The sequence below is a fragment of the Thunnus albacares genome, chromosome 19 (genome assembly GCF_914725855.1).
Source record: "Thunnus albacares chromosome 19, fThuAlb1.1, whole genome shotgun sequence".
In the NCBI taxonomy this organism is placed as follows: Eukaryota; Metazoa; Chordata; class Actinopteri; order Scombriformes; family Scombridae; genus Thunnus; species Thunnus albacares.
Window position 1 is genome coordinate 5,373,532 of NC_058124.1, and position 27,794 is coordinate 5,401,325.

At 39.1% G+C, this 27,794-nt stretch overlaps 1 protein-coding gene across 6 annotated transcripts in view; it reads left to right on the plus strand.

The window, feature by feature from the left end:
* trappc9 (trafficking protein particle complex subunit 9) overlaps positions 1-27,794 on the plus strand; it is a 213,591-nt gene that overhangs the window by 145,204 nt on the left and 40,593 nt on the right. The window contains exon 22 of one of the 6 annotated variants that reach the window (XM_044335381.1): positions 3,731-3,846. The exons of the other annotated variants lie outside the window; for them this stretch is intronic. Within the exon in view, the coding sequence (XP_044191316.1) occupies positions 3,731-3,831 (101 nt within the window). The 3' untranslated portion in view covers positions 3,832-3,846. Of the gene's footprint in view, positions 1-3,730; positions 3,847-27,794 lie in introns of those variants that run through there. 6 annotated transcript variants of the gene reach the window in all.

Genomic DNA, 27,794 nt, shown 5'->3' on the forward strand with positions numbered 1-27,794 from the left:
GGAAGATTCCAACTTACCTCCACAGTGATTATAATGCCAGAACAGGTGGTATCATTTGTTTTTTGCAGCCTGGCATTATGTAAATAGCCCCATTGATTATAGCTCCTCGGCTGTCAATTTGATTAAAGGCAAAGTGGTGCACCTCGTGATAGGAGTCGCTATGTCAACTTAATGGAGTGTTGCTAAATAAACAGTCACCTGGCCAATCAGACTGAGCTCTCAGTGGAGTTGACACCATCATAGCAGGTTATGATACTGTGCTAAAGGAGAGCACGAGGGCTGTGTCAAACAACTGACATTTGAAAAATGAGATTAAACAGGGTGAATTTTTTAATGATCCTCTTGGGGAAAATTGGCTTCTTGTAATGACAAACATCAACAGTTAACAGCAAGGACATTTGACTGTGAGTAAGAATAAAGTAATTGGTTGCGCACTTTTAAAACATTTAAATACAAAAAAGTCAGCCGAAATTAAAAAATACACGCAATATTTAAATGCATGTTCAGCTTCACTGACAAGTGTTATACTAATGATGAATATTTTTAAATAATATTAGGTGATCAATGAAAGAGCAATATCAATTACTTGTAATGAACTGCATTAATAAGAAGCCATATCCAAGCAATTGTGGACAGGCTTTGATTTTCAGTATTGTCTCCCCGTTGAGTGCTGTAACCAAGCAGTGAGATGGAAAACAGCAAGCCCGAATGCGGACTTTGCACCCATTCCCCACCCTCCCCCTCTCCCACCATCAGTCTGCCACCAGGAACCCATCTCAATGGAATACAAATTCACCCATGACTGGAAAGACAAATGTTTAGCCTAGGAGAGAGATGGAAAGAAAAGGGTGGGGGCCTTGCTGTAAAAGGCGGAGAGATAATTTAATAAGACAGTCCCTCTTAACCGGCTCACACCGTCACATTTTTTTCCACTCCTACCCGGCGCACACAGATGGACATTTGGAGCAGTCACAGGCGGTGGCTTCTCAATACACACAGGGGATGCCTCATGGAATAATATGCCTTTAAGCTTTTGTCAGGTGCCCTATTGCCATGAGTGCTGCAGGTTTGACAAATTGTGCTGCCAAGCCTACCTAACGCTGAAGTCTTGTTGTACTGATGATGATTAGAACTGCTGACCTGAGAGAGAGAGAGAGAGAGAGAGAGAGAGGGAGGATGGGAATGAATACAGGCATGGCTGAAATGAAAGAGAAGTGTTCTGACTGCACCTGTAGCTGGTAATATGTCACATCTGTGAGCATACATCAACTCCAAGCTCTTCTGCAGTTATCTGCACCGCAGTGATAGGGCCTTTGGGAGAGGATAGTAAGCCCTTCCTGCAGTCTAATTTAGGATGACATCAGCCCAGTCTGCAACCAAGTCTCCAAAGGAAGGCAAGTTCATCCATGGACTTTGTGCACAACCATGTTTTATTACAAATTTGCTTAGACAACACTAAATCTGAGCCCCGTGATAGACTGATAACCTGTTAAGGGTGTATCCCACCTCTCGCCCAACGTCAGCTTGGGGAGCCTCCAGGCCCCTGCAACGGATGAGAGGGCTTAAATAATGGATGGATGGAATACTAAATTTGGATCATAACATGCATCTAGTTTCTTTTTTTTCACCATTGGCGAAAGGTTACAAAACATACTGCTAATTAATAGGTGGTGTTGTGACATGGAGACCAAAGGCAGAAATATTGCATAAGTGATCAACATTAATCCATAAATATCACTAAACATCATTTAGATGACAGGAAGGGTTATGTCATTGTGTTTAGGGCCGCAATTAACAGTTATATTCATTATTTTTTACTGAGTATCATTTTGATTACTTGATTAATTATGTAGTCTATGACATGTCAATAACACCAATTATCCACCATGTTCCAAAGGAACGTCTCCAAATTGCAAATTTAGTCTGACCTGAAGTATTCAATGCCATAAAACAAATTTTATAATTTATAATTCAAATAGCTATTCAGCTAATTAACTATTCATGGTGCAGGTTAATAAGGAATCATTTAAAACTGATGTATCATTAAAAAAATCAAATTAAACTAAAATATTTTTGGTGTTTGTTTTTTTTTTTTTTTTGGTTTTTTGTGAATGGCAAAATCTTGGCCAGAAAAACTGAAATTATAATGTGTAAATATTTTATTGCAGTGCCTATCAGTAGTTTTACTGTACTTTGAGGAGAAAACACAACATTTCAGTCTTTTTATTTCATGGTAGTAGCTCAAACTTACTTCAACCTGCGTTGTGGAACAGACAGGTGAACACAGTCTAACTCACTGTCAAAGCCTGGTTTGAATGATCATCTGTGGATTTTTGGAATACCCTCTCAGGACATACTCATAACATTTTTTGTACATGTTTAGTGGGCTGTGTAGACCTTAGTGCTCTGAGGCCTCAAGGAGCAGGAAAACTGTTGATAAACAGTCAGGGGCAGAGGCTTGTATGTTTCCATTACCACCCCACACCCTACCTCACACCCACTTATTGAAGTACAGATAGGCTTAAATTTGCAGCCACTGCTGCCCATTTAGCTGACTGATGGGTGCAAGGAGGAGCACTGGGTAGGCAGAAGCTGATTTATCTGCTTGTTTTTCAGCTCTGTCGCCCAGGCTCTGTCAGTCAGCCATCCTAAGGGTCTCCTTTTGAAGGCAGTAGAAAGCGAGAGCGTGATGGGAAAACGTCATACACCTTTTTGGGAGGCTCATTCTGTCTCCTGGGCCAGTGCATGTGATTTACAGGTGCAGTGCTGACTCGGATGGGCTGAGATGGGTGTGTGGACAGAGACACTTTCTCAAACGGGTGATAAGTGGGTAATGATGAGGTAGCATTGCCTGCAAAACCTTGATTCTCGGAAACAATTCCCCTACTCAGGTAGTCTATGGAAATGATCTGCATTGTTTTTCAACCGGCTAATTAACCCGTTATGAATGTGATTTCTAGATATTGTGCCATGCAGTATTATCATAACACAGGACGTTTAAACAAAGCATTGTTAATACATTTTTTACCACATTAGGGGAGCAAGCATGAAAGGATCATTTGTTCTACTTTGGCTGGAATCACCAGTCTTATTCTATCACCCTGTTAGCTTTAATGTGGAAGTGAGAGCAGAGAGTACAGCGGACCATTCTATGATTGCCTATCTAGCTGCTTCTTTTTTTTTCTCTGGCCCTGTGTGGATCTAGAGTTAGCACATTTAACAGGCTTGGAGCGTCTGTTTATGGGGCATTTATCATGGCTACAGAACAATTCGGGCTGTCAGTGCGTCAGTTTGGGTGAGCTGTGGAAATAAATCAAAACTCCTCCGGCCTGCCACAGATAACACACCACACCCTTACCCATTCATTTAGACTGGTGGGATGGGACAAAGAAGAAAAGAAAGGAAACCCAAGTAAAGAGAGGTAGCTGCAGTTGCAGTAAATTAAACTTAGAATTGTGGAGATTATATTGTTCAGAGATCTTCAGACTCTGTTTTTGTACCAATGATAAATGTGCAGAGAAGGCTTTTGGTCTAGTTGTGTATCTAAGGTAAATCTCCTTAATTTGCCTACATCTATATGGTCTATCCAGTGTGTTTTACTGTTACCTTGTTTAATCCAAGAAGAAATGGGGGGGGTTTCAGAATTTTCTGAATGTTTTTTCAGCTCAAACTTGTTTCTCCCTCTCTGCTTTCTATCAAATAAAACCACCTCCTTCATTGATTTCTTTAGAGGAAACAAGAGTATCCCCAACGGCTGCCTTTTCATCCCTGAAAGACAGATTACCTGGCATTTCTAAATGCAACCAAGTCCAGCCTCTGGTGTCACTGTGAGGAAGTCTAGATCGCTTGGCCACACTATTTCAAGTGCTACTAAAAGAGAGAATATTTTGACACAGCTGTTTCACCTGCTGGAGTACAGAGAAACATGCATCGCCATGTTATTCCATGTGGCTCTGCACCATCAATCCTCAACTGTGGGAAACATAAACAGATCAGTAGTGGATGTGTTGTTGAATCTCCATGTGTTTTAGCAAGATATGATTTACCATATTTTTTTAAATTTTTATTTTATTTGATAGGGACGATGCAATTTAATGTACTTCCAATACAGAGCATGAAACTGATGTGCTGCACAGAGAGTTTATAGCTATTGCTAATTTTCAACTCTTGTTCCTAGTTGGACTTAAAAGTTGGACATTATGATTTCAGTTTGTTTATATTAAATTAAAAGGCAACGGCTTGTTTAAAGTGCTCCTTGTTTTTGTAAAGTCTATAATGTGCTAAGCACCTTTAACAGGTGGCATACAATACAATTTATTTATTTAATTTATTTTTAGTCGATAGCATGACATATATTTTCATCTTTCACCTGCACCTCTATTTAACAAGGAATCATATTATAATCTTATGAGCTTTCAAATTATTATAACCTTAAATACAAGAACATCTAATTTAGTGTCCTGTTTTAGTATTAAACATTATTGGCAGCACAGACAGTTGATATAACACAACAGCTGTATCAGCAAAAGGTGGTAATGGACTGAAAAGGTCAGGCTAACTAATTATGGGGTAAATAGGTAGTCAGTGTACTGGCCATGTTGGTATTGATTTCACAAACCTTTACCATATTGCCCTAACTGTTAAAAGCTACTGCACCTCTGGCTCCATCTTTCTTCCTTTTTGCCTACAAAGACCGACCTTTTAAACCGTACAATCACCCTTCAATTCATTCCCAAAAACCATAGTAGACATCAAAGGCTGAATTTGGTGTACAGCACCTTTCAATGCCTACTGAATTATATTCCAACTGTATAATATTCTTAAACAGAAATTATTGACAATGACCTTAAAATGTCTTAAAGTCAATAGGTGTGGTCACACTGTATAAGTATGCCATCTATGTAAAGTATACTTGGGTCTAGGGTAATGGCTGATTGTCTGGCCATGCATGGACCTGATCTAATTTATATAGGCTGCTGGATTTGTAAAAGGGCTTACCTGCTTAGACCAAGTCAGCCTAAACTAGTCATCTTCTTTTTATCCAGTTAATTTTATTAGAAAGAGTATATGAAACGTCATATAAGATATGTGCGTGCAAAGTTGGCATGGAACGTTGCAGTTCAGGGAAGACACATTCTTGATCATAAAGCATTGTACACTCTATATTGTTCATTTGTATTACTATATCTTTAGACTGCACAAATAATGTATAAAGCAAGAAACAATTTACTTCTGGTTAACATACTAAGTGTTTTTAGACACTGAGGGGGGTTATAATTTAAGAGGAAAGTTTAATTTAAAAACACAATGTGTTCCTACCACTCTGAAGAGGATGTGTATCACAGTTTGCGGGGTAAATTTATTCACACACAGATTCATCTGGAAACCATGTTCCTTTATTTGGTAGACAGGTCAAGGGACTTAGTTCAAGAAAAGCAACAAGAGGATTTGCTATTAGTGGCTATTGGTAAGACTAGTGTAATTAGTTAAATAGTGATGGTGGTTCGACAACCAAGTGGGCCATGGCATTCACATGAATTATGAATTCATACGAATCATGAATTCAGTTGGGCCAGCCACCGTAGTTTAGCCTGAGCAGATACAATGTAAATATAAGGCCAGGTCATGCTGCTGATTATCTTCTCTTTGCTTGGGTTTGCTTTAGTTGGTAGTGGCAGCAATTTCTAACCATATCAGCCATAAATTCTAATGAATTGCTCAGTTGTACAATTCATGAACATTACTGCTAAAATACACTTAACAGTGTCTACTATTACAGAGGTACATCTTCAACAAAGAAAAAAGTAATCTTTCAAAGAGATTGATTACAGTATATGAAACGAGTAAAATTGCAACATACCTTGTGATCCAGTTGTTGATATAAAATCTAAAGCTAGCTGTAAAATCTCACACATGCAAATTATGGAGCAATATAAAATGGAAAGCTCAGTCTTCCAACACACCTGCAGGGGCAGTTGGAGCAGTGAGTTACAAACCTTCAGCTGTCCAATAAAGTTAACAGCTAACGATGCAACAGTCATCTCAGGAAAGAACTGTTTTAGTGACATTCTTATATGTAAAGGACTGCCATTATGGCAAGCTTGACAATTTATCTCAAACCTGAATAGAACAAAGATGTTTTTTTATCTAATTTTTGTTAGCAGTGCACAACAGTAGGTTTGATGTACTCCTCAGTTTTTTATTATAAAGTGATGAGCCATTTAGTAGTAATCAGGGCAGTAACACACTTGAGCCATGGCCTGGTCCTTTGTGACATGGGTTGGACCCAGGATTTGCCAGTTAGTGTGGGAGCTGGTCCACAAGCATTTGCTTCAGGTTTGAATCATAATCCCCGGAGATCTGCAGAGCCTGCCAGTCTGTTTGACGATGGTGGGACATGACATAGCCCTTCAGCGGGAGAAGTCACTCCACTGGACTCTTCTGTCGCTATTGATCCTTCTCAATGATGCTCTGGTGCCATAGACTCATAATCAAATCTTTTCCCACGTGTGTGGGGCAGGCCTTGTGTTGTTTGTAGAATGTGTTACAGTGTGTGGATGCCAACAAATGTGTTTGTGTCTCCCACAATGAATCGAGGAAGGGAAGTATAGAAGGTTTTCTGTCCGTTTCTTCATTTGGCCATCCATCATGTGCAATCTATATTGGGTTATGGAAAAACTTTGGTGGATGAGGTTTCGCATAAGTGTGTCACAACAATCTCAAAATTGAACTGTTCTACCCAAGGAGGGTGCTGCAGTCACAGGTCAGAATAAGTAAAGATATTTCTTTATGATTTGCCCTGAGGAGTCTCATCATTCACTTTTTATGATGTTTGTTTATAATCAGATATTCTCATATGGAATCATTGCATTATTACTTAGATTTGCTTTGCCTGTCATTGTTGAGCACTTCTGAGGTCCCATCGCTGCCTGTCTGTACCCCTTTCTGACATGCTATCCGTCTTTCCGTGCGACTGCTAAGAAGATGTAGCAGGTGATCCATCATGTTTGACTGTGGTGCATCAGATGTTGCCCAGCTAGGGATTCTCGGCAACAGCAGCCCGCTGACAGGTCTGTGTCAACCCTGTGGGTAACTGACACTTTTTAGTATTCAATGGACTGATCCTGCTCACACTACTGACAGGTTTCTGGCCCTGACACATACCAGCCATCGCTGTAGCAGGACACCTACTGAGAACCACTGAGCATACACTGTTACCCTGTCATTCCCCTCTGCCCTGGAATACCAAGTTTACCTTCCAGAGCAAGAAGAGTGTGTGCACAGGGCTTGCTGCAAGAATAATATGTGACTAGGTGACAGCATATTATGGGGAGACGTCGAGGGCCATAGAGCACCATTGCAGTATCCTAGTGTGCCAAAAAGCATAGGAGATGTATTTTGGGAAACACTTGATGAAAATACATTGTCACATTGTCACATTATCTTTTTCACTCCCTTTATTTGCACTTTCTGGCTCACTCTCTCTTTCTCTCATGCACACCCACACACATAGACAAACAGTAATTTGACACTGAGTTTCAAAACTGGCACTATTGCCTCTCATGATGGTGCTAATAATGAACAGGGTCAGATAGAGTTGCTAGGACCTCTATTGTCATAAGATAAAAGCTTGATAGCACAAGAGATCAATTGAAATGGTGCTATTAGACAACATAATTAGTCAATCTGAATGATTATCATGACTGTTGCCTATCCTCATAACACTGACTGCTATCATTAATTATTGGCCTAATTGTCACTCATTAGCAGCTTTCATAGCTGTCAGCAATGGTGCATCACCAGATTCGCAATAGAATATTAATAAATCTAAATGTCCCCATAGGAAGCAGCTAAATTGATACAGTCAAACTGCTAAACAACTTAACATTTAATTCAAATTGAACTGACCCCATTAAAAACAAGTAGCCAAGGCAGAATATCCCGACTGTTATGTTCCATTGTGATTGAATCATAAGCCTTCAATTATGCATTCATCTAGGAGAACATCAGTTGGTGATGAGTCTTGGTTTTGCAGTATTCTGGTTTTTAAATGAGCATCCATTAGCATACTGGGTTTATTTAGTCTACAGTAGGTGACCGTAGGACCCACTTTAATTTTGAAGACCTAGCTAGACATTAGCTGTATACAGATGGGTGACAAATGAAAGGAAAAACTGGTGCAGGTCTGAATGCTTGACCCCTACAGTGAGAGGATCCGGTGGCTCTATTATGCTTTTGGGGACATTTTGCTGGCATAGTTTGGGTCCACTTGTCCTCTTAGAGGGAAGGGTCACTACAAATCAATGCAAAGTTGTTCTGAGTGATCACCTTTATCTTATGATGAAACGTTTCTATCCTGATGGGAGTGGTTTCTTCCAGGATGACAATCTCTTTTTCTCCACAAAAACAGAGAAAGAGAGTAACTTGGGAAGATTGATTTTGGCAGCTGAATCGTTTTTTGACAAATTTCCAACAGTATGGTTATTATTAATCATTATGATCTGTGGTTGTCACTATATTTGTGACTTTGTATCTGTCTCCCATATATTGGGAATTACAGTTGTACTCATAAGTTAACATACCTTAGGAGAATACATGAAATATTGGCCATTTCTTGGAAAATATGACTGATCATGCTGAAAACTTTTGTTTTATCTAGGGATAGTGGTCAGGTGAAGCCATTTCTTTTCACATAATTGTGTTTGCCCTTTTTAAATCATAATGATAACTGAAATCACCAAAATGGCCCCTATCAAAAGTTTACATACCCTTGAATGTTTGACATTATACACACAAGTTGACACACACAGGTTTAAATGGCTATGAAAGGTAAGTTTCCACACCTGTGACTTGTTTGATTGTAATTAGTGTCTGTGTATTAAAAGTCAATGAGTTTCTTAGCTCTTGAGAGACCCTGCATATTGCATCCAGGGCTGCTCTGACATTACTGGATACTGAGCCATGAGGAAAGCAAAAGAATTGTCAAAGGACCTGCAAGAAAAGAGAGTTATAAATCAGGAAAAGGACATAATAAGATATCCAAAGATTTTAAAATGCCAATCAGTAGTGTTTAAGCTTCGATAAAGAAGTGGTAAATTAAGGGTTCTGTTGATACCAAGCCACGGTCAGGTAGACCAACAAAGATTTCAGCCGCAATTGCCAGGAAAATTGTTCAGGTTGCAAAGAAAAACCCAAAAGCAAATTCAGCTGAAAGTTGCATGTGGCTGTTTCAAGATGCACAATAAGGAGGTACTTTGGTACAAAAATGGGCTGCCTGGTCAAGTTGCCAGAAAAAAGCCATTACTGTGCCAGTACCACAAAACAGCCCACTTACAATATGCCAAACAGCACCTAGACAAGCCTCAAAACTTCTGGAACAAAGTTATTTGGACTGATGAGACTAAAATTTAACTTTATGGTCACAACTATAGACACTATGAATGGTACACATCTTACAGATTCTGCTAGGGTATGTAAACTTATGAGCACAACTGTGTATTGGTTAATCTTCAATCACTTAACATCAAAGCCTGTTATACTTGAGATACAGACCAAAGGATAGGTGGTTACTATGGAGTGTGGAGAGTCATTTACAGACTAATAATGAAAGATAACAGCAGACGATGCATGGCAAGGAACTATTTTAGCAATTTTTGAACCAGTTTAAGTCAACTCATGATTTAGCCTCCACTCCACCAAAACACATCTTTCCTCTACTGATTGCTGTGTCACACCCCACTCAAAACAATGGCCACTGATCCATTACATGGCCTTGCACTGAATATGAGGGAGCACTGACTGGAAGGGGTAATTAAGATTAAGTCTCTGGACAGTCGCAGAGCTAGGAGAAATAATTGGTTTGTAGGCCTGGATGAATCGATCAGACTCATATCTAGCGCTTGCTATAGACACATGGGAGCATCTATCCCCTTTCCACCCTATTATGGAGTCGCAGTGGAATGGAATGGCGCTGTGTATTGACAGAATTGTGTATTTTTCTTGTAGTGCTGGGTCACATAGAGGGAGATGTGCAAATGATGGTAAAGACAAGTAGCTTTGATTAGCATCATTTTGAAGAAAAAAAGTTAGGTACAGTATATTATGTAAAAATCAGTCCAGAGTAAACAATATGAATTTGGAGCATCAGTCATGCAAAAACTAATGTTCCGCTAGCAGATACATTGACGATTGGTGTAGTGGTCTGAGGTTTGAGCACAACATGGAATGTCATTTCTTTGTCCATGACCTTTTAGGACAGTCTGACCACACACTCAAATACACACACCCATAACATGTTCTTAGTGGCTGATTCACTTTATGTCCTCCTTTTATCAAACAGGGATGGCCTTTTGTTCTTTTCTTTTGTCTGGACCTGTCATTGTTCTGCCCACCTGGTATTTAAAGACAATCATGGTGCGGCTAATAATTAGCTCCTGGGATCTGCACTTGCTGGTCTATTTTCAATGAGGGCTTTGTCTGCAAACATAATACCACAGTCCAGTTTTTCCCCTAGGTTTACTGCTCTGGGGTGGTCGGATGGGCCATGGGGCCCATATATTCAATAATTCAGAACATTTGGACCTGATCAAACAAATAGTTAAATGAGTCATATTTTACAAGTCTTCCCATATTTACTTCCTAGTGATCCATAAAGAACAAACAACAAACTGCTGCCAGATTCAGGTCGGGTATTTTTAATGAGTGTAATGAATGTAGTTATAACGAGTGCACATAAATAAGGTAAATAACATAAATAAAATATTTAGTTTCTTTTGGGGAGGGGGTGGGAGGTTCCATGTCAAGAGTTTCCCGGGCAATGACACAGAGGTTGACTCACATTTTGGAACAGCACCACTCAGAGGCTCCCAAACGCAAATGATTATTGATTTCCGAATGGATATTTGGTGTTATTTTTGGCATTAAAAAAAGATTTTTTGGCCTGGCAGGGGTTCTCGTACAATTATAGAGGAAACACTGCAGTCTTTTTCTCAGATGCAGCGATCACAAGAGGAAGCAACAGCTACTTGTAATGGGTGGCTGGTGTTTTAATGTTATGAAGATTAGACAGCAGGAGAGGACTAAAAATTTATTCTGCTGAATCACACGGCACCATTTTGACTGTTTTAGAATTTTAGGCAAAGTTTCTAGCAGCACTGCCTGTATTGCTACCAATCCCTCAGGGCTTTTCAGTTGCTTTCCCAATTAAAAAAATATCTAACACAGTAACTCACACCCCAAAAAGCTCTGAGCTGTAACACTGTCAGCTGAAATACCAGTGTCAGGTGCATTGTATTCTTCTGAGATACCAGCTGTGGCATGATGTTGGGTTTTTGAGTTAACTATGAGTCTTGTTAGCACTCTCTGACTGGTTCCCTCTCTTTACAACATAAACTACACTATTTGTCTTCTGCAACTGATCTCACTAATTGCAATGTCTGTTCCCTCCATTATTAGAATAGAAAGCAAATTAGAAGCCCACATTGTGTAATGAGCACACGTTGTCCACTTGGGACCAACAGTGATGCAAGAAGAAAAAAATTTTATGTAGAAGAATTGATTTTATCTCAGTTGCATTACCTCCAATGCTCTTTTAGAACATGTGCTTAATTCATGAAAAGAAAACTGTGCCACTTTGAGCCAAATTCAATTTTGACTGTCACTTTGTATGTGGCAGAAACCAATTTAATAGAAATCATTGTGACAGATGTGGCATTATGATGCAGTGTCATCATGATGTCATTATTAGCAAAAAAATCAAATAGAAATGCCTGATTGGTTTAAATTTTGAGCACTACATACAGTATGTCATCGGGACATTATGAAACACTGATTCATGTAACTAAGCAAAACTAAAGTTATCGATAGCAATGATTGGACTCATTACTATTTGTGTCTGTTTCTATTTGGTAAACAGGCCCACAGTGACAATTCCAACATTTAGCAGGTATAATGTTTACCATGTTCACTATCTTAGTTTAGCATGCTAACATTAGTCTATATCTACATCTACACCTAGTAGATGAGAGGTACAGTATTCAAGTGTTTCAAGTGAAACATGGGCCCAATGATGGACACCAGATGAAACGTCAGGGGATCCGCAAAGTCAGTATGATTCATCCTCTGGGGACCATAAATTTCTTGGACTAACATTGCTATTCTTAGAGCTATGCGCTAACTTGGCTAAAAATTTAAATATTTTTAAACAAATCTGGGAGGAAGGAATATTCACACAAGTGACGTACTATATTTGCCTTTTGCCAAATATTGTATTAGGATTGACAGTAGACCATTTGATAAATCTTTCCATATGTTTTATTAAACATTCAACTGTTTTGGATTAATAGCCTTACTTCAGTTGGTTTACTCTGAACTGTTTTCTAACTTTGAATGAATCAGTCTCCACTCTGTCTACAGTGAGAAGCTGAGTGCAGTAGATAAGAGTGTGTGCATGTTCAGTACTGTGTGTGTGTGTGTGTGTGTGTGTGTGTGAGGGGGTGGGGCTGGTAAGCTTGTCCGCTGCAGCCTCATCCATTTAACCGTTTCTCTCTCCCCACGGGGCCAGTGTTGTACTAAATAACGGCGTATGCTCACAAAGGTTAAGCGGTGAGTCAGAACCAGTGATGACAGGTTGACCAATGAGTCTCAGCCAGGCTGCCATGTAGCTCTGTGCAGCAGATGACACAACTTTACACACACACACACACACACACACACACAGTGTCATTCTCGCAGCTCACTGGACATTATTGGATTTTTGTGCACTGTTTCTGTAAACTATAAATCTTTCCTCTGTATTGCTTTTCCGGCATGCAGCATTGACTTTTAGGTATTAATGATTGGTTTACCCCCCCTGTTATTTTCCTGACCATGTTTCACCATGTCTCATTTTATTTTATTAATGTGTTTGTGTATTACTGTACCTTATAATCAGCTTGATAAACCGACATATAGCAACACCTCATAGGTGTATTCAGTGAACATTAGGGACTTAAGTTTTGTAGTTTTTCTGTGTGCTGTAGACATTTGGGGTGTTTGCACAAATAATTCAGTCTCTCCACATCCAGTAGATTTGAGAATCATTATTGCAAACAGATGTTTTTTTTGTTTTGTTTTGTTTTTTTTGATAGTATCCAAGAAAGTACTTATGTCCTAAATTTTGTGTGAAAATGTAACTGTCTTTTGCAGAAATGGAGATGCTTACAGTACTGCAAGGAGCTTCAGGGGCCTTTTTCTGGAAAGACACTGGGTCTATTGTAACAATATTTGGGTCCCTGAGCTGAGTCCCAGACTCAACTTAAACGGACACAATAGGGAAACTTGAAAAGGGACTGATTGGGAGGAACAGCCTACTCAGTCTGCTTTGTTATTGGACTTTGTGCTAATTATGGATTATCCAAGCCAATTGTAAGATCTCCAAAAAGTTTCCTCTAGATTGTAGGTTTGCAGCTCAGAGGAGATGACTGTGAAGCCCTCAAAACTTCCAAAACTAGTCAAAAACACTGTTGGTACTTTAAATATAAAACACACGTTGAAAAATACAATATTTTGGTTGTAACATTCATCAGTCCTTCATTTTTTATTTGTGAGAGTAGGTGTTTTATGAGTCTCCTTTTGTTCTTCTATTAGCATTAGTTGGTAATGCTGAAACAAGTTTGTAGTATCCCTCATGAAATTGCATGCACAGACCTTTCAGATACTGTAGCTTTTATAAGCTACAAATGAACTCTTCTATTTATTTTATTCATTTTGCATGCAGTATATGTTATGAGTTTCTTCACTAAGTAACTATATCAAGAACTGAAATGAAAGTCTGTTATGGATTATCTGTTGCCCAGAAAATGCACAGTGCCGTAAAGCCCAGTACATTCACATCAGTATGCGCTTGTATATAGAGATTTAATATTCGTTATAGAGGCATCAGTCCTGGGTTGAACAGAGACAGAGAAAGAAGATGATATGCAGCAAAAGCGTAGCAGATTTATTGATTTTCCCATTGATGGATGCTTGCAACCCTCAGAAGCCTTTTGTAAAGAAATATCTCGCACTGCTTTCATACTGTATGTATTTTGCTGATAGATTTCCTAACATGATACTCCTTTATTCCCTAAAGAGCCCTTACAAAGGAACACCTGAAACCTTGAATAGGTGTGCACCCCCTTTTTTCTATCTCGAAAAGCAATTCCCCAGAAACAGGAGATATGAAATTGTAATTCTGCAGGAGACAAATGGTATGTGGTGCTGCTCTGAATTATAGATGAAAGCAGAAGGGCCTTAGTTCTGCCTTCTTGCCCGAGCGTGATTCAGACAGTCTGGCGTGAGCAGGACATGGTCACATAACAGGTGGAGACACACACACACACACATATATATATATTCAATCTGTGAGTCCCGCAGATTTCACCATATGAGAATCAGGGGCTACTTTACAGTTAGACTGATATATTGTTTTCTTCTTTTTTTTCAAAATATTGGGCCAGTATCAATATTTAAACTTGTGTGTCCTCTTCTGATAAGAGGGATTTTAAGCAAGATTTGAGCAAACTACACTGCTTGGACTTAACCTGAATTAATTATTGTGTCACATTTTAATTCAATTCATTTGTGGTAGCCTCTGTTTCGAAAGGCCGTGTTTGTCTTTTCTCGTTTAAATGCAGATTAAGAGGGACCAATTCTAAAAAACAATTATTTTGCATTTTGCTCTGGTCTCCCGCGTTGAAAATCGGACGTGTTATACACCCATCTACTATACCAACCTCCACACCCTTATTTTCTTGCCTCACTACAGAAAGGACGCAATGCTTCCTCCATTGATACTGAATTCTGAGATTGGACGTTAACTGTGAGGTGTGGAATCATTCAATATGGACATAAATCCTAAGGATAATGAGGTGTTTTTTTGTTTCTTTTTCATGAAAAAGCCTTTTTCAATGGCACTGGTGAAGAAGCCACACTGGCGAAAACAGTTATAATACAGCTGAAGTCCAATGAATGAATACATGAATGTTATCAATTTCCAAAAGCCCATTATACCCCATTTATATGTATCTACCTCATGAGTCTCGGGCATGAGCCCAAAGAACTGAATTGTAAATGCAAACAAGAGTTATTGTTAATAACTGATTGCATCTCAAGACTCTCCCAAGGAGGACTGAGACACCTGATGTTGAAGAGTTTAGGGGGCCAGCCCAGCAGCAACTACATGTTCCAATGAACACAATTGGCAGTGTTTACAGGTGGGAAACCAGTGAGGGATCATGTCTCCCCAAGAACAACTACATCAGTAATTTTTGTGTGGAAGAAGCCACACTGGTGAGCAAAGCTTTAACATTGCTCAGTCCTTCTCTGTTAGTCATCTGGTCAGTTGTTGGTAGCTAGCTAGCTTAACTCTTTCAGCAAAGACATCCATCAGTGTACATCTACTTCTTCTTTTGAATTACATTTACAGAAAAACACCAAGACGAAGATAGTTGGATTTTTAAAAAAATCTGGGTTAATATGTCTAAATGAAAGTGTAAGAATTGGATTTGTTTTTTATTCAGATATTAGTGTTGAAATAAGAAGTGTAAATGGGGCCCTTAAAGCTTTTCTAACATTTTCAGCCAATGAACACAACATTTTTGGATCATCAGCTAGTTTCCAACCTGTGGCAGACAGCAGGGGCTGGTTTCAGAATCATTACTAGTATCACTTTTTAAAAACAAACATATCGGCTGAGCTCCAGTCTCCCCTCCCCCGGTCTGTGTTTGGTGTGACTGTTGGGTGCTGCATAGAGAGAGAGGGTCCCTCTCTGACAAACCATGTTTCAGCGTCATGGCCAGTTGGCTGATCCGTGCTCAGCAGACTGTAGGATGTCCTGGTCTGCTGTGTTTCACTGGTCCGAGGTCAGTGCGAACGTGCCGCTGACAGCATGCTAGGCATTCTCAGTGCTGCCAACTGAGCCCACCAGAGCGCTGACAGCACTGCCTGTGTGTGTGTGTGTGTGTGTGTGTGTGTGTGTGCGCGCGCAAGGGACTCTGCTTACAACTCATAGCGATGAACTTGACAGATAAATTGTCAGAATGTAATCACGAATGATTCACTAGGAGAAACTGTCATAAAGCAAGAATATGTGTAATTTTAGTTATGCACCCACATTTCAGAGAAAATATAAAAACTACAAAAATAATATTAAACATCTAAGAGGCAATTCTTTGAAATTTTTCAGCTATGCGTGGGTGTGTGTGAAAGCCAGGAGGTACTGTACTGTGTTGTAAATGTGACTCTTGATGCCTGTAGATGCATGAGGACTCCCCCTCTTTAGTTAGATGGCCAATGAAAGACATTTTAATGTCATCCTGACCTGTGTAGCTGTTTACTGGATGCCCTCTACCCATCTGCCAGTCTGAGTTAGTCTCTATTCTCACTGCACATGGAGATGAGAGGCACTCATCCTTATGGCACTTCAGAGAGAGGAGCTGTGGAAACATGCCACACCATAATAATACATGTATGTTATATGACAGAAAATGTGACTTAAAGTTTGTTGGACTCTATGCAAATTTGAACAGTAAAGTTCAGCCAAACTTACATTTGATCTGTCTGGCTGTGTAGTGCTCAGATGCAGTTCACTCACTGGCATATATACAGTACCCTGCTATGCGTGATACTTTATTTGGCTGAATTAATAAAGGCCACAGCTCTGCCAACAGCCATAAAACTTAGACAAAGCCATACAACACCCTGCTGTAACATCAGTGTTAGATTGATGCAGGCATATTTATTCATAAGTTTCTCTCTTTCTCTGCATCCTCACCCACCACACTCAGGTTGGTTATAAATCATCTACAGGTTGTGACTCAGTGGGGTCATTATTGTGTTATACTCCTGCTTAATGCAACACTAAAATTTTAATTGCAGGTTATATTTAGTTGGAACCATATTTTACCAATTTGCATATTTTAACAGCAGCAGCTGTGGAATCTCCCGCCTTCCTTGGGGCTTGCCTACAGCATATGTCTCATGTGAAGGTAAAAATGAGTCATGAAATGATACTGCAACCTCAGTTACTCATACAACATTCCCTGGCATGCATGAAAACATAGCAGTGGGAAGAGATTAAAAAAAACCCCAAAACTATCATCTTCAGCTGTGTCATAAATAAAACTGCCAGAGAAGATGATGAGGAAACACTGAAGATTTTTGTAGAAGAATGCGTGAGTGTACAGTACCAGTCAAAAGTTTGGACTCACTTTCCCATTCACTTGAATGAGAAAGTGTCTAAACTTTTTACTGGTACCATATATCCATAATAGTTGAGTCAGTGTTGTATCAGAGCTGCTGTATCATCTGCTGTCTGAAGGATGTTAATATATCAGATCAAAGTAGGATTTAATTTTACACTTAACACCTAAGATGCTGGCAGGCTAGAGCTGTACAGTTGTTCTTTGCGGTGGAAGTTTTGGGATTATTCGTTAGACTTTATGGCAGCATATGATCCAGATCCAGTCTACAGTACCATATTTTCATCCTCCAACAGGTTTGTTGTCTTTCTGTATCATAGACAGTAACCCACATGTTTGATAAGCATTTCCTAAAATGAATGAAATTTCTTTGCCAAACTGTGTTGTTAGCACTGTAAACTAGTCGCAAAAATATAGTAGTTTAGCCTTTGCAGTTTAAGACAAATGTGATACTAACACAGTTTGGATCAGCATTGACAAAATTTTAAATCTGATTTAAACAATTTTGAAGACTAGTCTGATAATCAGACTGAATTGCCATTTTGTTTATTTTGAGTTATTTTGAATTGTTTTGCCTTCATTAATCAGTAGCTAGTAACATATCGGTCCTGCCAACATCATTTTCAGTTGAAACAGACCTGCAGTACAAGTTGCTACTGTAGGAGCAATCAATGCAAAGTTTTTCACAAAGATAGAAGATTGAAATTGCCCATTTTCACAGATCTAGCTAATTAGCTAGCTAGCTAAGAGGGAAGACAACATCTCCATTCTTAATCCAATCTACAAAACTCAGATTGGTTGATTGTTCCTCTAACCAGCTGCAACAGTCAGTTTTAGTTCTGTTTAACTCTTCCGAAAAAATATCTGCATATTTGGTTTTAAATATGCTCACATTTCTTACGCATGCACTTGTTCACTTGGGTTGTTTCATGTTTGTTATTTGAGAGCTGTGAGACAATAATCTAAAAGCTGTGTGAGCTTTAATAAATTCCATATCCTTTAAAGGGGCCGTATTATGCTTTTCCTTATTTTCAGACATGTATATAATGTCACAATTTTGGATATACATGTTAAAAGTGTCCGACGTGTCAGATAACGAGGTAAACATATGTAGCAAGTAAGTTTCCAACGTTTTTTTCTGCTTTCAGCCTGAGCTGACGTCAGTTTGAGACAGGTTTCTTTTTGTGGACATCTGCTACGTGCACAGAGTGTGAGTTCGCTGCTCTGCTCCCAGAGTAGTCACGCCAAGCCACAATGCCATTACACAGGACAGCAAAGTAAAATAAGTAGTTTACCTGTTGGAGGTGTGCTGGTTGTCTGCAGCTCTTCATAAAACATCTCACTGTGGCTGTTTCTGCTTGTACTCTTCCTCCCTGTGTTATTCCTAACTGATTCACTCAACAAATAGCTCCAAATAGCTCCATATGTTGTTGTTTCAACCGGTTTTAGCGCCGTCAGCGAACATCCTCACTGTCAGTGAGGAACATGTTTTTAGTCTCCCGTTAGTCATTTAAAAGCTTTTAATTTGAAGCAGTAAAGCAGGAAAGGTTTGGTTTGCATTGACAGCAAAGTTACACAATTCTGATACATAAAGCTGACCAAACAGCACAGAGTGGGCTCATCGAGAGGGGGGCCTTAAAGAGACAGGAGCTAAAACAGAGTGTAAGAGAAACTGTGTATATTGAGGGGCTGCATAAAGGACTGTGAATCATGCAGAGCTACTCTAGTGGAGTCCAAAAATAAGAATTTAGAGCTGAAATCAGCATATTAGGTCCTCTTTAAGTAAAACAACTACTTACCAGCTCAGTGTACTGTAGTTCTAACTACTAACACTCTGTAGACAGGAAAGAACACAACCTTACACCCAAACACTCTTACCTCTGTGTATACCCACTTAAGTACAAGTTCTCCATCTCTATAAAGCTTGACAGGTCCTCTACAGCCAGTTGAAGAATTATGCAGATCTCTTTAGCTGCCCTGGTGGATACATTGAATGGCGCTGCGGGGAGTGTTAAGAACACATACAGTTTTAGATGGATTAGCATCCCATGCATAAATAAAATGCTTATGTTTGCCAGCTAATGAGTCCCACTGAAATATCTCAGTCCTGAGATGAGCCACATGTCTCAAACTGATGATCGTTAAGTGTTTTAAATATAACCCAATATGCCCAATGCTTCATCTTATTAAAGAAGCTTTTTTAAATTATTTATATAGATTATAAATTGCAGTACATGCGACTTTACGCAGCTTGAGTTACTTATGGATCACCTCATATATGAGAATTTATTATCTAGTAGGAGCCCAGTGACAGTATTGTTAGTATAAAGGTATGCTTAGATGTAATCTAGCTGATTTTCTTGCTGTGCATTTTAAACATCAGATGGAATTATTCACCCAGTTTTTGAGAGTGCTTGGGAAAAACACATGAATAATGCAACAGCACTCAGTGGCTGTGGTGGGCCTTAATGAGATTTTTGGGAAGATTGTGCTTACTGAGTCATCTTGGGTGAGAGGAGAGTCAGGGAAGGAAAAGTGAAGGTGAGTGAGAGAGAGGGTTTCAGGTATGTCCTTTAAGTCCTAGTTCTAATTCAAGTCGTGGCAGGGGATAAATGTAATCATGGTGCCACAGAAGAAGAGTACTGGGGCTGAAGCATGGGCCACCTGGCATTATCCTGACTTATCCAGAGTCTTCTCTCAAAAACCCAAGGCTATATTGTACATATACATAAAACCATCTCGCTGATTTACATGCCCACAGAAGGGAAATCTCAATAAGGGTGAGAATCGTGAAGTGGGATGAGCGGCTGGTCCCAGAAGAATTTTAATACTTGTTTCAAAGCTTTCTTTTATTGAGATTGTCAATATTCCTCAACACAGAGACACATGAGTCTGTCGTATAATGTAGCTATCCTGTACTTATGGCCAACAGTTTTAATTATTTCAACTTTATTTCTGAGAAGTCATGTTCATGCTCAGTCATGTTTTGCATGACAGATGGCTCTAAATACTACAATATCTATGAGCATGGCAGCTGTTGGATAGAGAAGAAGCCAGTCAGAGGCACAAATCAGAGTTCTAGGGAATTCAAAAGTCTTCTGCTTTGCGGTTGGGAATGAAATATGGGTTGGTTGTTGCAGAATTAATAATCCTAGAATCCTGAAGTGAATTTATTTAATATCAGCCCAGATTGTATTATCAGTTCTCTGAAAAAGTGTAATCATTCGTTTCTGCAGCTCATGAGACAGAATTTTAAAGGCCCCTAAAAAACTATTTTCTTAATCAGGTTTTCAGTATGAGTGATGGGGTCCCACATGAACACACATTTTTCTGAAGGTTGAACAGTTCTGGTTATTTTATATGAGAGATTTCTATATTCGTGTTTTTGTCCTTTCTTTTCTCCCTGGTTTGACGTGGGCGGGGCTTAGTTAGAAAAAGTGTCACGTAATTCTGAACATCAAATAAACATCAACAAACATTATTGTTCATAAACAATAACTATCTTTCTCTTCCAAAGTTTAATCTTGATTGTTGCTAATTTAGTCATGAATATTTAACATTAGAGAGAGAATAGAGAAATATTTAATATTTATTTTCAAGGGCTCTAAACTCTGTGATTGGATGTAATTTATTAAAATGCACCTGGGAAGTTGTTTTTGTCTTCTAATAGTTTTACAAACACAGACTTTAACTTAATGGAAAAATCTGATATTTTCTAACAAAGATTTTAGTTCTAATCATATAACTGGGAGAGTTTAATTCCCATCCAAGCCTGGGAATTGCTCAGACTATGGAACATCTAAAATTGTTCAGAAAAATGAACAGCATTTTTATTTCTAGAATCCCGAATGCCTTAAAATAACTATATTGACTAATGACTCTATAGATAATTCTACGATACAGGATGTATTACAAGATAATGATATTATGTCTCAATATCTGTACAACTGAACAGAAACTGGCACTGAATCCCTATGAGCAGAAACGGAGCACAGTATATTGCTGCAATATGTAAATATACAGCAGGGTACTTGAAATGATATGCAATGTCAGTCTAAATGGCCATAACTCTGAAATGACAGTAATGAACTGGGCATTTTACTATGGAAATTACAGCAAAGCCTAACAGCACATATTTACATTTTGACTGATATCTCAAGTCTAAGCCATCAGTGTAGCCTTGCATGTTTTCAGGCTATGACCCCACCACTACCCGCAGCTGGACTATTAAATAATATCAACTCAACACACATGGCTAGTCCATAGGTTGGAGGGAGTGACCTTTTCACCTGCAAACACTGCAGTGATATGATGAAGCAGTGATGAGTGCTACAGCAAAGTTCAGCACTGACAAAGTGACTCACAGCTGCCTGCCAGAAATACAGTTCTCTCCTCTTCACATCACATCAAGAGGCAGCTTGCCAACACTAGGTGGAGGCCCATGTTGTTGCTAGTTAAGTCCTGTTGCATTTATACAGTTCCCTCAGAAAGAAAGTAAACTGGCTATGGCAGGGGAAGGAATAGTTGTATTCCCCAGCATTTGGTTGTGCTGGTGTATATTTTTACTCTCCTGTCCTTTTCATGCTTTGGCCCATGTTTGGACTGCACACCAAAATGTTCCACTTTACTGCTGCATGGCCGCAGAAAAGAGGTGCTAAATTTGTATTTGATACAGTGCCCATACTTCCCTTCAAAAGCATGTTTGGACTTCACTTGGTGTAACTATCAAGTCCAAGACTGTTTTGTTTTTTTCCAAGATGGAAGTTGGAAGACAAACTCAAAATAAATGTAACACTGCATGATCTGCACCAATTAGGACACCTCTTTGTTTATTTTAATAGACTGTCGCTCGATTTAACTCACAGTGCTTTACTTAAACATTTCAAATTCTTGGAGAATGAGAGTCTGGTCACAGTGCAAGGCGCAGTCAAGTGCACACTGTGCAGAGGTAGGCAATGCACTTTTGGTATTTTTGTGGTTGGAGGCATGTGAGGAACCAAGAGCACATATGGAACCAGGGTTGGATTAGAAAAAATCCATTATCATATATTATCAGTTATGGGTGTAACGGTACGTGTATTCATCCCAAACTGTTCAGTACGGGATGTTCACTTCGGTAAGCTACTTTCTTCGGTTCGGTATGCTCTGTGACCCAAATTAGTACTGTCAAAATAGTTCAATAATCCACTCACTCCAACTTGCAGAACAATAATTCTAGAGTGCGAGTTCCACCCAGAACATATTGGGAGTGCACCACTTTGCTCTAGCATGCTCATGGATGTATGCTAGCTGGCTTAGCCAAGTAAGCCTGGTTATTCATGTCATGTAGTGTCGCTGCTGCCGCAATGACAAACAAGAGACCCGAAATTGACAATCCTCCCATGACAATGACCGAGTGCAACACTATTGATAAAATATGCAACGTTATCCCTGTATTTAAACAATATCATGTCGCCCGTCCCCCTCCCCTCTCTGTGATGGTCGGCTTTTCACTCCACCTTTGAGTGAAGCCATTCAGAACAACTATAAACACATTTGATTTCTGACGTGCTTGGACAGCACGTCATAAGAACCAGTTCTGATCGACCATGAAACAGGTGTCCTGAGTGTAGTAAGAAAAAAGAAACCTTTCTGCAAGTGACAGAAAGGTTGTTTTCCTTTTCCACTGCAGCACAACTAAATTGTTTCAGTAATAGTCCACAGGAGTGTCTGCCATGATGAAGTTAATATTCTCATTTCTGTTCACTCCACTATGAAATTTAACCAACACAGTTATATGACAGGTCAGGTTTCTGCTCTACCACACCCTGCTGTACAAAGACACCACAGGTTTGTGTGGTTACTTTACACAGCACTGGTGCAGGATTTATTCAAGGCAACGTGATTAAGCTGATGTACGTATTCCTGCTTTGCCAATGCGCGTCATTCAAATTAAAGACTGCAGATGGAAGATGCACCTGCTAGCTGTAAAGAAAGCTAATCACCTGAAAGAACGGGGCTTCTTACATGCAAGCTGTTGGGCACAGAGAGGCTGTACAGAATTAAACATTAATCTATAGCTACTCTTGCTCACACAACTGCCATAATTGGGGAAAAAAACATGTTTTGTTTTTTGTCTTTTTGGTAATTGATTTTTTTTTATTGAAAAATGGAAATACAGTAGCCTCTAGCAAAATAGCACACAACACTGTTGGGCATGGTAGTTGACATGTACGGAGCTGGCAGGCAGCAGAAGGTGCAAAATGTTGTCCATTTGACACCAAAATGGCAGTGTGCTAATGGATTGCCAGTGACAATGTTCCACTCCTTACACTGAAAGCTAGTCCCCACAGTACCAAAAAACCATATCACACTTTAGGAAAATGTCACCTTGCTAGCACAAACATTCTGTTGCTTCTGGCAATCGTGCTTATTAAAACTCTACTGAAAAATTGGTTGTTGATGAAAATTCACCATCTCAAACCAAGTTTGCATCCTACAGCTTAAGAGTGGGCTCAAACATCTTCCACACAATAAATTAAAGACTCAGCAATGATAATTTTAAGAAGCTCATAGATAGATGATATTGTACCACATAAAGCAGCATGTTTCAGACATGTTCTACCCTACAAAGGTGTCAGGATCTAATCTAGAATCATTTGTGTGCAGATATAAAGCGCTGTGTTCTATTGACGTCTAGGTCTTTGCTGTTCTTCATATCTAGGTGTAATTTAAAAACCCCTATTTCACCTATCACTCTCTGCTAATAACAGTGGGATTGTGGGGCATCTCAAGCATCAACACACAAATGTTGGGTGGCATACTATCAATGCTCCAGATTTTCATTGACTTAACTGTTCGAAAGAGAAAAACCGGCCTTGGCTGGTTTCCTAATTACAGCAATATTGCCCAGATGCTCTTTGCTAAAATCCTCTTGGAGCTGGTTCAGTTCTACTTTCCTTGATAGTTTCATCCATTCATTGATTCACCCATTCATTCATATTCACTGGCTTTGTTGAAAATGATGAGTAAAGAGTGTTTCTCCCTGCTGCTCATTCATTTTATCTTTAAAAATCTAATCTTGGCTCGGCCTGATCAGTTCCTGGATTCAGTCCTGGATTTAAAGCCCTCAAATGAGAGAGATGATGCTGGAGAGAGCATTTCGGTACTACAGCCACAACATGTTTATGTCCTTGGTATCAATCTGTGTTGAGATAAATGAATCATAATTGAATTAATATTTGTTAAACATACAGATGTCATACAAATTGTTTTGTTACCTAGAAAACAGAACTTAAAAAATGTTGAAATATTAACTCACAAATCACCTCTTTAGTTTTTGAACAAAAAGAAAATGTGCTTTGCTGCTCAAGTGGGTGGTCTGCAATGTATCCTCTTTTTCATAGTATTTTTTTTCTGTCCTCACTATTTCTAACCTAGAAACAGGCACCAGGATACATTTTTTATTAGACGAATGTCATGGGAAATATGTAGTCTGTACAGCACATATTGTTGTGTATGTCTGCATATTTATGCGCTTGCTTGCCCCTTTTCATGTCATGATTGTGTCGGAGGTAAGAAGGGAAAGTGATAGCGTGACATTGCCGGTGCTGTTGCACTGTGAGGGCACTCAAGGATCTGCAGGGAGGCCAGCTAGGGGACAGGAGTGACAACATGGCTGGAGGATTAATTTTAACCATGTAGAGAACCTCTGAATCACTGTGCACAGGCTTACACACTAACTCACACCAGGGCTTTTCCCGGCTCAAAATGAGGCAAAGGTGTTACCTCGACCATGACCAACTGAACCTTGAATTTATTACTTTAAATGGAAAATACATTTAGATATGTGCCAAGTCCTAAGTAGTCTGCCTACTCTGGCTATGGGAAGCACAGCCTATACCTTAGATAATCTTCTAACTCTATAATTGGAAAGGAACGACAGTAATTTGGTTATAAAACATGTTTTAATTTAAATAAAGCCTCTCTTAGGCTATAATTTTGAATAGTGTTGTAAAAGGTGTTTTGAATATATTGGACACTGGGCAAAATATCTGAAAACAGAGTAGGAAAATGCCTAAAATCCCCAAATTATCTGTTGTGCTTACATGGATAAAGCACTCACAAGCTGTTTTAGCTGTATTATGTGATTATGCCTAAACAGAAAAGCAGGTTGGTGGTAAAATGGATTACAACCTTATTTATCTTTTGATGGTGAAACAGTTTCACTAATGTCTGAGACTCCAAATAAAAAACAGAAAGACAATAAGGTATTTAGGGCAGCTAAAAGTTAATCTGTTTTTAACATCTACCATAACTACAAAAAAAATACCAATGTGTTGAAGGTTCTATATGTATATATATGCTTTCTATTGCCAATGAGTGAACGGATTGTAAGGTAACTTAAAAAATGAGACCTTCCCAGACTTGATCGGTTGCCTATAACAGCCTGTGGACTGATTTCTATGTGAAGGACTCGGGCTGGTTTTTCCCTGAAAATCCAAAGGATTTGACATTTATGTGCACTCGCGAGAGCCTTACCTCTCTCCGGCATCAACAGGGTGCAACAATAGTAAACGTTAACTTTGAAATGGAGTCCGCTAACATCAACAAACAACTGGCACCCACCACAACACAGTCAGGTAAGCTAATATTTCCGCACAGCATGTGAAATATATTGTGATATTGAGGGGTTAGCTGGATAATGTTAGTGTGAGAGGGAATTTCGGATACTTACATATTGCACCTTTAACAGTTAAATATGTGGTCATTTTAGTAATATTAAAACATAAAGGTTTACAAGGCATAGCAATGTATATTCACTTCACACTTCTGCTTAAAACGCAAATTCATTCAGAAATTAGGCAGGCTAAATTCAACTACCCTTGTGAGAATTTAAGTCACTGATATGAAAGTTGGAAACAGAACGGGGACTTTAGCTGTAGGAAATTGCCTTTAGAATTTTTGGATCTCATATGAAATCAGTGAAAAGGTATTTGAATGTGATAAAAATGTTTTCACGGTTGGTTTAGTTGTCATCAGTGAGTTGTGCTTGTTCTGGATGGTTTTCCTCACTGCTGTTTAAACAACAGTATGTTACTCTCAGGTGTTGAATTGTCACTTCCTGTGAGAGTGACCATGTTTAACACCTGAAAAGAATTAAATATTAAAACTATGGTAAAACCATGGCGTTTTAAACAGTAAATGGGAGACCTGTCTCTTTTGCAGCTTTACTTAGAAGCTGAAGCAAGTAGGCTGTGCATATTTTTACATAAACATTTTGCTTTCTGCAGCTTTAATTCTGTGGATTTATTGTTCCAAGAATGCCATTTCTTTTTTAATTCTTATTCCCTCTCTGCATATTCCCCAGTAAACATCATCACACATCAGCAGAATATGAGCTATGGGTTTTGGCATACCTTCTTATCTGCTTCCCTTCCCACACATTCACCTGTTACCAAACAGTGTTAAAACTGCAGTGATCTCACTTTTCTATTTTCCAAATATAGTTTACTGCCACTTGGCTTCAATCAGGCAAAAAAAAAAGAAATCTCTTGATTGCTGCCTTGAGTTTGGGATTGATGTCAGAAAATTAATTACGGCTAATCAAGTACACAGACCATAGATGAACTCGCCTGGGGCAATCATTACACAGCTGCATTATGTTACAAGACATAAGCCAAATAGTAGCTCTGCATTTGCTCTTAGGGGTAGCTTGCATGATAAATGGATACCATAGTGACTCAAGATTTTTTGACCTTCCCCTAAATACATTCCTAAATTCCTGCTGAATCTCACAAACCATATTATGACAAATGGAAAATTGCTGAGGAAAAAGTTATGGCCAAAAACACTGTTAGTATAAGAGATTTTATGTGATTTCACATTCCCATATTCCCACGGTGGTTTGAAGCACATTCAGCTATGAGCTCATGGAGCGAGTCTGAAGCTACTGGTCCGTGTCTGAGCTGACTGTTCAACAGGCCCGCGCGCTGAGCATTTAAAGGCAAATCTCTGTTAATCACATATGGATTGAAAATAATTAGGGCTATCTTCTCCCGGCAGACGTCGATAGTCCGAGTGTGGAAGCAGGAAAAAACAACTGCTGCAATAAATCTGATCTGATAATCCAGTATGCTGATTTAAACACAACCAGAAGAGCTATTCTCACAGTTCATGGCCACAAAGCAAGACAGACTGTATTGTCACGAATTAAAAAGAAGTTATGTTTAATTCCTGAAAATTATCCTCCGCACAAAGGAGGATGCCCTCCTTGATTACCGTATTTGACCTACAGTATACAGAGAAAAGCACTGTACCCAAGGAGATTTCCAAAAACTCACACATCTATAGTATTTTAAAACTATTTTTTCTGACTTTTGTGAAAGCAAGCTGACTGTAGGGCCACAAACAAAAATTTAATTGCAAAGTTGTGCTTATATCGACTCTGGGCACTGTGACAGTCCATAAAGTCACTCATCCATACATTGTCAATAGAGTGATTCCAGAAAGCATTTGCTGATAATGCAATGGCCTAGATAATTGATTTATTGGTTTGGGGTTTAGGGAGATAGTTGCCACAGTTCATTAATAGAA